Source organism: Taurulus bubalis (assembly GCF_910589615.1).
Source record: "Taurulus bubalis genome assembly, chromosome: 12".
Classification (NCBI taxonomy): Eukaryota; Metazoa; Chordata; class Actinopteri; order Perciformes; family Cottidae; genus Taurulus; species Taurulus bubalis.
In genome coordinates, this window is record NC_136600.1 from 6505721 (window position 1) to 6516121 (window position 10401).

The following is a 10401-nucleotide window of genomic DNA, read 5'->3' on the forward strand; positions in this document are numbered from 1 at the left end:
CAGCCAACCAGAGGAAACACGGTCATCGCAGCCGCCATGAGCCGCAGCCCGGAGAGGATCTCTTCCTACCGCCGTCACTTTGAGGACAGCAGCAGCTCGTCCTACCAGGTCAGGGTGTCCAGCCCATCCCCCACCAGGAGAGACGCCCGTCATGCCTCCGTCGGTTACTCCTGCAGAGCCGGGCCTAGCGGCATGCGTGGGGAGTCAGCGGGACGGAGGACCGCCTCGGCTGCACGCAGGACTCGCATGTCAGGAGCAGGGTAAGCGCCCTCAGATCCAGTGCCTAATGGACAGATGTAGGGTTTATGAGTAAGAGGGCTGTACAGTTAAATTATTATTTGTCATTGTAAAAAAAAAACTAACCTTATGGGAAAGTAAGTTCCTCTATTTTCTCATGAAATGCCATTTACCCCTTCTTCAAATATCTCTTTGCCACACGGGTAACCTTTCAGGGTGAGTGCAGGAGCCATGGTCTGTGTTGGGCCAAGTGGAGAAATCCCTATGGATCTGGATGTCGCTGCAGCCGAAAACAAAGAATTCCTCAACACCCGCACAACTGAAAGACAGGAAATGGTCATTCTCAATGACAGACTGGCTGTATACATTGACAAGGTAAAACAGCCTTCAAACTAATCACATTTGTCTTATATTTGTCATGCCTGGCAAAAAATGTCTTTCTTTGAAAAATTGGAGCATATTACTCTCACCTCTTTGAGCACATGGACAGGGAACACATTGACACATTGTGGTGTCTGGTTCAGACACACTCGAAATCACAGAGGAGGTTTTTTTTTGTGCACTCACAGGTTCGCTCCCTCGAGCAGCAGAATAAGCTTCTGGAATCGGAGATCGAGGCCTACCAGAACCGCTTTGAGAATCCATCAGGTCTGCGCCTTTTGTATGAGGAGCAGCTGAGGGAGCTGAAGAAGATCGCCGACCAGATGAGAGTTCAGCGGGTGAGACAGAATTCTCCAAGCCGCGCATCGCATCGCCTCGATTTCTCCTTTTACTTTCAGACGCTCAGCAGAGCGTAAGGACTGAATTCTTGGTTTCCGGCGAGGTTTACACCTCACTGAGCTGTAGCTGGATCTATCCACGCAACGATACAAGACGTCAACTTGGTGTTTTCAAGGTTCCTTACCTGGTAACGGGCTTATTTCTGGCAGGCAAATGGAGAGGTGCCTCGGCGTGTTAAGGTGTCATGGAGTACAGCTGTCTTCAGCTATGTTTTATGCACAGATGAGATGGCTTGATTGTACATCTGAAGACACACACACACACACACACACACACACACACACACACACACACACACACACACAGAGGAATGAAGTTAAGATGTACAATGCAAAATGCAAAAGAGTCTGATCTACATTTTGCACACACCCTCGCATGCATCTTCAAATCTCATAACGACCATATTACTTCTGGCTTCTTGGTTTTCAGGACATTTCCTTGGCGACTAAGGAGTCCACAGCTGCTCAACTGGAGGCAATCAAAATCAGATACCAGGAGGCAGTGGAGCTGAGGAGGAAAGCTGAGTTAGACATTGAAACCTTCCGTCCAGTAGGTTCCATTTAATTAGCCGATATCCCCTTCATCATCTAATTAATTGTACAGTCCCAAACCCACATGATAACCGTGGTGTGTGTTCCTCAGGATGTCGACAAAGCCACCTCCTCGCGCATCGCCTTGGAGAAGAAGCTGGAGCAGATGGAAGTTGAAATTGAATTCCTCAAACGGGTCCATGCACAGGTGGATACTATCTTCATGGAAGAAGTCCGTATCGAGTTTGGCGTCCATTTTTGTATGATGACTAACGATTTTCTTTTCCCCAGGAAATTGAGGAGCTCATGAATCGGATCTACTCGGCTCACGCGTCAGCTCAGAGTGCATTCGCCCTGCCGGACCTGGCAGCTGCTTTGAAACAAATCCAAACGCAGTACGACGACATCGCAGCCAAAAATCTCCAGGTAAAATAATCGCACATTGGCACATCTGAGGTCAAGTTCTCTGTGTAGATTAAAGTCATGTCATTAAATTCATTCCCTATTTTTAGGAGATGGATTCATGGTACAAAAACAAGTTTGAAGATCTGACCAGTAAGACATCAAGGCACGTGGATAGGGTTCGAAGCGTTAGAGATGAAATAGCAGGTGCCAAAAAGGACGTGAGTATCCAAAGGGAAAATTAATTAATAAGGCTTGATTGATAGTCGATATAAAATTACTATATTCATGAAAATATCTTCAGATCCAAAGCAAAGACCGTGAATTTGATGCCATGAGGAGCAGGAATGAAGCTCTGGAGGCCAAGATCCGAGAGACACAAGAAAAGTACAAGAAGGAACTGGAAGACCTGCAGGTAAAGATGGACTCATATAGTCCCAGGCTGCAAACTGGGTCACACCACAGTCAATTGTGAACACATATGCTTACTTTCATGCGTGCAGACACAAAGCACCAGAATAATGAATTAGTAACAGTAGTATTATGGTTATTTTAACCTAATAGGCTCGAATTGAGGCCCTGCAGCTTGAGCTGAAATCCACAAAGGCTAAAATTGCACTGCACCTGCGCGAGTACCAGGAACTTCTAAATGTCAAGATGTCTCTTGAGATTGAGATTACAACATACAGGTGAAGCAAAAAATACTGATTGATGTAGTGCGATAAAATATTTTTAAATAAATGTAAACAAAAGTTTTGTTATTTTCCAATATTTGTTTTTTGTTACAGGAAACTTATTGAAGGAGAGGATCTGCGACTCTCTGACATGATGCAAACCCTGTCCATTACCAGCTGTAGCATGGGAGCCATTGGTGGTGGGATGAGCTTCAGTGGAGGAGGAGGAGGAGGAGGAGGCAGCTTGGGGGGTGGAATGGGAGGTAGTAGTGGAGGTGTTGGAGGCATGGGGAGTGGAGCAGGAATGGGTGGGGGCATGGCTCAAGGCAGTGGGGCTGGAGGAATGGGTGGAGGAATGGGTGGAAGAATGGGTGCTAGTGGTCCGGATGACAAGAAGGGTCCTACTGGAAGGACAGGAGGAGCAGACATGAGTGGTGTTCATGGATTGGGAGCTGGGGGTGGAGGTGTAGGAGCTGGTGCTGGGGGTGTGGGTACAGGTGGAGGCAGGGGAGGAGTGGGTGCTACAGGAATGAATGGTATTGGCGCTAGTGCTGGTATTGGTGTTGGGGGGTTGGGCACTGGGGCTGGAGGAATGGGTACTGGTGCTGGAGGAATGGGTACTGGTGCTGGAGTAATGGGCACTAGTGCTGGAGGAATGGGTACTGGTGCTGGAGGAATGGGTACTGGTGCTGGAGGAATGGGTACTGGTGCTGGAGTAATGGGCACTGGTGCTGGAGGAATGGGTACTGGTGCTGGAGTAATGGGCACTAGTGCTGGAGGAATGGGTACTGGTGCTGGAGGAATTGGCACTGGTACCAGAGGTTTGGGTACTGGGACTGGAGGTTTGGGCACTGGTGCTGGAGGTTTGGGCACTAGGGCAGGAGGTGTGGGTGTTGATGGAAATTTGGGATTCAGCTCCGGAGGCAAAGGTGAGGGTGGTGTTGGAATGGGTGTAGGTGGTGGCATTGCAGGTTCGGGTGGCATGAGCGGCACTGGCATGGGGTTTAGTGTAGGAAATGGTGGAGGGACGGGTGATGGGATTGGCGGAGGCATAGATAGAGCTAGAGGTAAAGATCGTGTAATGGGTTCTAATGGGATGGGTGGTGGAATTGGAGGCAATAGAGGAGCTGAGGATTTGGGGGGAGGTGTTGCACTGTCAGGCATTGGTGGAATGGGGAAGATTGGTGGAGGAATGGCAGACACTGGTGGGGCCGGGATGAGATATGGATCCGATGGATATGACGGCAACAATGAGCCCTACGCCGAGCAGGCTGTGGAGCTGACGGAGAGGAGGACGGTACTCATTAGGTAAAGGTACCGTCAGGTATTTTTTCTATTTCTTCAATCCATACAGTACATTCTTTGCATCGCAGCAGTAAAACTCAAGAAAATAACTTTAAAAAAAAAAATTAAGAAAATAACCTAAAGTGTTTAAACCTGCTTTAAAGCCAACAGTGACTTTGAGATCCAACAAATGTATTTTGGATACTTGAGCCCTTCTCTGTCCTCCCCTACAGAACGGTTAAAAATGACGATCAGGTGCTGGAGGTGGACCACCAGGAACAGACCTACATCATCACCGGTGCAGCCGACGACTCCGACGAGGAATGAGCAGCATGAATTCCCAATTGACCTCCCCTCGGCCTTAAACCTCCACGCCCCTCTGAGCTTTGCACTGACCAAAGCCCATGTCTGGGCACTGACCTTTGCCCTTTGCCCTGGACAAGAAGACCATGAATGACCCTTTGCCGCAGAGTGAAACCTTCACCTCACAGTGTTTAAATATGCCTCACTAGTAACACTAAACATGGTCTCTAAACTTTTGTGTGCCTTACACTCCCCCTTCTTTTCTACTGTCTGCAAATAAAGCTATCAGCATTCAATTACTTTGTCTTGTTTAGTGTTTGTGCTTGAGGTGCTGCATAAGGACACAGGATGTTATCAATACTTTAATCATGAAATGCTGGTAAAAAGCATATTTTTTGCTGAGCTGAGAGAGGTGTTGCTTATTTTGATAGTTTTTTGGAAAAGGGAAAAGGAAGTAGGGAACAGCCAAACCAAAAGAAAGACAGAATCACCTGAGGGTTGAGACGGTCGCCCTGACACTTTCTGGAGGGCTAGGGAATTTGTCAGTCAAATATTGTCCTGCAGCAGAGTGACGGCACACAGCCGTTTCCTGTCCTCATTCCATCCACATCTACACCTTTTCCTCCTGCTGCTGATTGGGAGAGATTGGATCTGGCCAGCAGATGCCAAACATGCTCAGTGTCCTGCTCAGGGGCTCAGAGCAAAGACATGCAACACACCAATCCTCTGAGAGAAACTGCAACCAAAGATAGGAACAGGACCAGTGTTATTATGGCAACAAAGGCTTTGCTGTGCCATCGTTATAATAATGACTTAAGCCAAGTGAAGATCAAAAACCTTATATTATATCACACTATAATGCTTCTACAATAGTGTAAACCTAAAAAAAAGGGAATGATCACAGCAATAGAAAACAATGAATATATTTAAATGTTAATATTTCATTTTTGAAAAGATGTACTATACATAAACACTAATTCCTGAGATATTGGGTTACAATTGAACAAAATAATGACGTTTCCAACTCAGGAAAAATGCGAAATATCTAAAAACAAATTAGAAAAATTAGGTATTTTAAATTAAAAGACATTCGATTGTATATATGTATATATCTATCTATATCTATCTATATATATAAATGGCACTATCAAACTTATATTTCAGATGACAATATAATGAAAAACAAGCAAGATAAAATAAACATGATAAAATAGTATTATTTGTAGCCAAAGCGCCTTCCTGTAATATATCATTGCTTAATACATCATTTTTACAATGATTATACACAGACTTCATGTTGAAGCAATCAATATTTCTCTCGCACATCGTTTCCACAAGCTCATCCCACCCGAACACGCGGGAGACAATTAGTTTGAGCCCAGAACTGTCAATCGGAGATATAATGAGCAGCCGCGAGACGGTCATATCATTATTACATTTTTTACTGCGAATTATTAATGTGCATCCAACCCGAATGATCAGCGGCCTTTACATTTAGGCCCAAGTTCAGGGAGATAAATGCACATCTCGTCAATATGATCATATTGAAATTATTATCAATATAATTAACAGGGGAGCGTGTAAGTCACTGGATCTGCGTGTGTGTGGATGCGGAGCTCTCCATGGTGCTTCTTCTTCACGGTGGAGTGTTGTCTTATCATTCAAATTAATAAACAACATATACATAAAGCTGCCTTCGCAGACGCAAACAGTTTGTCAAAAAACATTTCCTACGAATTGTCACAATTGTGAGGCACTTTTTAAAAAAATGTTCTAATACTTGGCAAATTTAGACATAAATTATTATTATCATCATGATTGTCATACTTATTGTTGCTGTATTGTCATCATCATCATCATTATTACAATAATCACAATTATTTGTATTATCACTATTATCATTCATATTTTTGTATAATTGAGTATTGCAAAATATCCGCTACAAAACAGAAAATAAAAAAATTATACATTTTAAATAAATTAAAAATTTAAAAAACGTGCAGGGGAAAAAAGGCAATGCAATTATTCAGATATTTGTTCAGATAATAACCATGACTTGTGCCAAAACATCTGGGCTCGTTCACACAAACAGGCCAGTCGAGGTTACGTGTCTTTAAACGTGCTCTTTGGCATCGTATATGTTTTGCTCCCACTTTTATTTTGAAGAAACACGCCGCGCAGCCAGTTGGGTCACTAACCTCTATCCAGAAGAAAATGCTGTTTTAGTCGGAGCGGAGGGAGAGAGAGCTCCTTGTATTCACCGAGGAGGCCAAAAGTTGTGACTTTCTTTGAAACCTGCGATTTTCTGTCACTTTGTGCGTATGCTTTGGGTGGCTAAATCCCAATTAGGGTCGGCTGACACGCTGCTCTATTCATGCAGAGCCGCGCCTGCATACATTTGCCTAGGAATGAACCCCTCAAATAGATCTCCTGCTAAATGCGCCGGACAGCAGAGAGAATCGGCCTGAGTGACACTTTCTTTCCGAGGCGCTCGAGTGAGAAAAGGTATGAATTTATAAGGTACACCGAAACATATCAATTCACGCAAACTTCACACGCTTTTATCCGCGTCTACTCATGCGAGACAAAGTGACTTTAAGTCAGGGAAATGTGGCCTGAAAAAGCCCGTTGCAAAAGAAAAAAAAGAAAAACTTTGAATACCGAAACGGTGCAGCCCACTGCGGTGGGAGGCACAAAAAAAAGAAGAAGGGAAAAAGGCATTTTGAATGAATTCACGCTTGAACAGCGTTGAATCAGGTGCCGTTTATTCGGCTGCTTTCTAATGCGATTTTGAATATTAGTCTGGGTTAAAATCCCAATCATGTCATCTGGTGGGAGTCCCATACAAGCATAATTACTATTCAAACGCGTCGCTAATGTCCCACCCGCATCAAGGCAGCTGGTCTGCCTCTGGTGCAGCTTGCATCTTTCCCCAGGTTTCTCAGAGAGGAAAACACCTTGAACACGGCGGGTGTAAAGAAAGAAAATAATGAATAACAAAAAAAAAGGCGAGGAATAAGATAAACAGGCCCGTCCAAAAGCCCCCCCCCCCCCCCCCCCCCTCTTTGTTTGAGATGTGAAAGGAGTAATAATACGTTCTGATTCCTTTGCTGGACAGAGTTCAACCTGTCCCCGACAACCAAAAGCACGAGGATTTAAGTTTCTTCTTCTTCTTCTTCTTCTTTAATTAGGCCTTAAGAAGTGTGACCAAATAAATGTGAGAGGTGCCGAAGGTGTGGGTTTACATACGGAGAAATAAATGGATTTAGACAAACACGGAGTCATTTCTAAGACGTGGGAATCTGTGAGAAATAGGCCACGCTGCTAAGTGGGACAATGATTGGGCTCCTCTGAATGGACCCCAAACAAAGTTTATGGGTCGACATAAAAAATGTGTTTTCTCCCGAGCTTGGAGGGGTCTTAAATGGTAGGCCATTGAAACCAGTCCAGGAGAGGTGGTGGTGAACCCTTGGCACCCCTGAAGTAGTCGGGGAGCCTGAATGGAGATCCCTGGTGGGGCATTGCTCTCTGTATTTACCGCGTTGCTTTGCAGACAGGTTGTTCCTCTATATTCATGGCTCATTAATGGCCAACCAGTTAAATCAGAGCCCCACCGTTTAGACAGTTAAAATACCCCCAGTCCCCCAAAAGAAGGCTGGTAAGAGCCAGGCAGAGCCGGCCCATAAAAACGTCTCGCGACTGCGATTCTTCTGCGGTCGTTATTTACGTTTATTAAAGAGACGCGGGCTTTGATTTAAGAGACGCGCACTGGCGGAATGCTGTTGATGGACTCCGAGATATTGTCCCAGAATAAAGATCAGACCATGTAATTAATGTGTCTTTTCCTTTTTCAAAGAAGCACGAGGAACAATACCGCCGGTCAAGCCATTTAATTTCATTTAATTTTCCATCCCATTTGCCTCCAACACTGACACCGAGCCTTTTGACTGCTCTCCGGCGCGTCAGAGCGCACAGTGGAGCGGGGAGATTCCATCCAGCGACTTCTCCCGCGAACAGAAAGGAAGAGTCTTCGCCTGTTTCTCTCCTCCTCCTCCTCCTCCTCCTCCTCCTCCTCCTCCTCCTCCTCCTCCTTCTCTTCCTCCTCCTCCTCCTCCTCGGAGAATAATTCATTTCACTGTGGAGAAGTGCGGGGCTTTACAGAAAACACAGCGCAGGGGTGGATGGGAACCAGCCGCAAATGGCGAGGCGTTAATAAATAACCCCCTCCGCACAGCCAGGCGCAAACATTGCGCCCATTGATGAGATTGTTCGCGTGTCGTTCAGGCTCTTTGACTGACTGTGGAGGAGCGCGGGGAGGAGAGGGGCAGAAAGAGAGAGAGAGAGAGAGAGAGAGAGAGAGAGAGAGAGAGAGAGAGAGAGAGAAAGAGAGAGAGAGAGAGAGAGAGAGAGAGAGAGAGAGAGAGAGAGAGAGATTAATGTCTAGTTTATTTACAGCGTTTGTTAACTGAATTGAAAATTAAATAAAGCAATGGACTGATGTAATCTGAGTTTTGGATTGTGTGTCGTTGTTGTTTTGTGTTGTTTTATTTGTTCTTTATTATCTTACCGAATAAGAAAAATACTGCATTTAAAAAAATACATTTTATCATGTTATTTTATTGGTTTTAAACAGTCATACCCTGAGGATTTGTTTTCTTCTTCCAACACAAGAGTAGGCTCGTTGTCCCAGTGGACAGGTCAGAGGTCAAAGTGTTCAGGGTCTCAATTGATCGCCCACAGGTTCCTCTGTTCTCCTCCTCCGCAGACTCTTCATCAAAAGGTTCCTCGAGACGACCTGCTGCACGAGCCACGTGGCCACAGAGACAAGTCTCCGATCATAACGCATTCATTATTAATAGGCGACTATAGTTCCAACCGAGCAGTGACTCAATCATTTTCAGGCTTTTAAGATCCTTTTGCTATTAGAGTCAGGTGATATGATATAGTGGAGGCCTATATGAACATGCACGATAATCTGAACGTGGTTACAGTTGAGCTGATGGTCCATCAACGCTCTGACTCAAAGGTTGCACTGGACTGCTTGATTTTTTTGTTTTGCTTATTAATGATACACAGTGAGAAATACAAATAAAAAAAACAATATTTGGCTTTTTTATTTTATTTTTAGATAAACTGAACAATGAATTGGTATTTCTTACAAAAATCCACTTATTTTAAATGACACCAATGATTAAAAAAAGGACTAAAGATTAAAGCACGACTGCTTTTAGCTCAACGCAAACATTTTGGAAATACGTGGTTCACACAGGACAGAATATGTTTTTATTTTACGCTGTAAAATCAATCAATCAAGACCCTCAAGTCAAAGTCAAACACTATAAATTCATAATATTCACAATAATTTAATCAGTGACTTTGGGATAAATGGATTAGAGCATAAAAAACTAAATATTGAAACAGTTTATTCACCAAATATCAGATTTTCCTCTAATGCTTCACAATCTATTTACAGAATATTCCTGTTGAAGATTTTCGCTAATATTGGGAATTTTGAGCAAGTTTATAATGAATAATTATACATTCACATGTTGCCACTAAAATGTCTGCATTGAGCTACAAGTCAAAGGTAAAATAATGTCATTATTACCCCTAAAGAATAACTAGTAATGTTTCCTGGCCTTCGCACACTGATGCAGCAGAATACGTGTTGAATGATGAAGACAAGACAAGAAACCCACAAGTGTGTGCGTTGGGAAGATGGTGATGGTTGTTCTTTAGTTGTTGTTTCTCTTTTCTCCCCCTTCTCTCTCCCTCTTCCTGCTGCTGGTTCCTTTTCAGTACCTGCCTGATCTCCACCCGGCACACGCCGAGAGTCAATAGAAGTTAACAAGTCCTCTAAACTTTCCTGCTCTTTTGTTAAACTACGGGAACAAAGGAGGAGGGAGAATAAAGCGCTTTGAAGTGGCTAAAACCTCAAAGAATGCCAGCCAAGTAGATTTAAAGTAGCCGCTGATTTCCAAAACCTGGCCTGAAAGGGGAGAATGGAAAAGGGTGAGGATTTATGGAGAGATTATACAGTGGATTTGTCAGTTAAAATATCGGAACTGTCTGGAGGACAAAGCCACATGCTGAGGATTAATGGTCGCTCCGGACCTTTGATTCTGCTCCCTCTTTTCTCTGCTCTTGACAAATTGGATTTTGGGGATGGGAAGGTCGCCTGGCCCTTTGTG

At 44.2% G+C, this 10401-nt stretch overlaps 1 protein-coding gene across 2 annotated transcripts; it reads left to right on the top strand.

The window, feature by feature from the left end:
- Positions 1–4506, top strand: LOC306744785 (uncharacterized protein). Of its 2 annotated transcripts, none has more exons than XM_079227471.1 (11): positions 1–260; positions 453–612; positions 807–956; positions 1447–1566; positions 1660–1755; positions 1839–1973; positions 2060–2170; positions 2254–2364; positions 2514–2638; positions 2738–3937; positions 4141–4506. In XM_079227471.1, the coding sequence occupies exons 1-10, from the start codon at positions 37–39 to the stop codon at positions 3933–3935; spliced, it is 2430 nt and encodes an 809-aa protein (XP_079083597.1). In that variant the 5' UTR covers positions 1–36; the 3' UTR covers positions 3936–3937; positions 4141–4506. The 2 variants fall into 2 exon arrangements, with proteins under 2 accessions (XP_079083597.1, XP_079083596.1); XM_079227470.1 differs by having other exon boundaries at positions 6–260; positions 2738–3931.
- The last annotated feature ends 5895 nt before the right edge of the window (positions 4507–10401 follow it).

Excerpts from the sequence above, each read along its gene's own strand:
- LOC306744785 (XM_079227470.1), top strand. The coding sequence starts at position 37 with ATGAGCCGCAGCCCGGAGAGGATCTCTTCCTACCGCCGTCACTTTGAG. Across the intron at positions 613-806 it reads TGGCTGTATACATTGACAAG|GTTCGCTCCCTCGAGCAGCA; the intron begins GTAAAACAGCCT and ends GTGCACTCACAG. Across the intron at positions 1,567-1,659 it reads ACATTGAAACCTTCCGTCCA|GATGTCGACAAAGCCACCTC; the intron begins GTAGGTTCCATT and ends TGTGTTCCTCAG.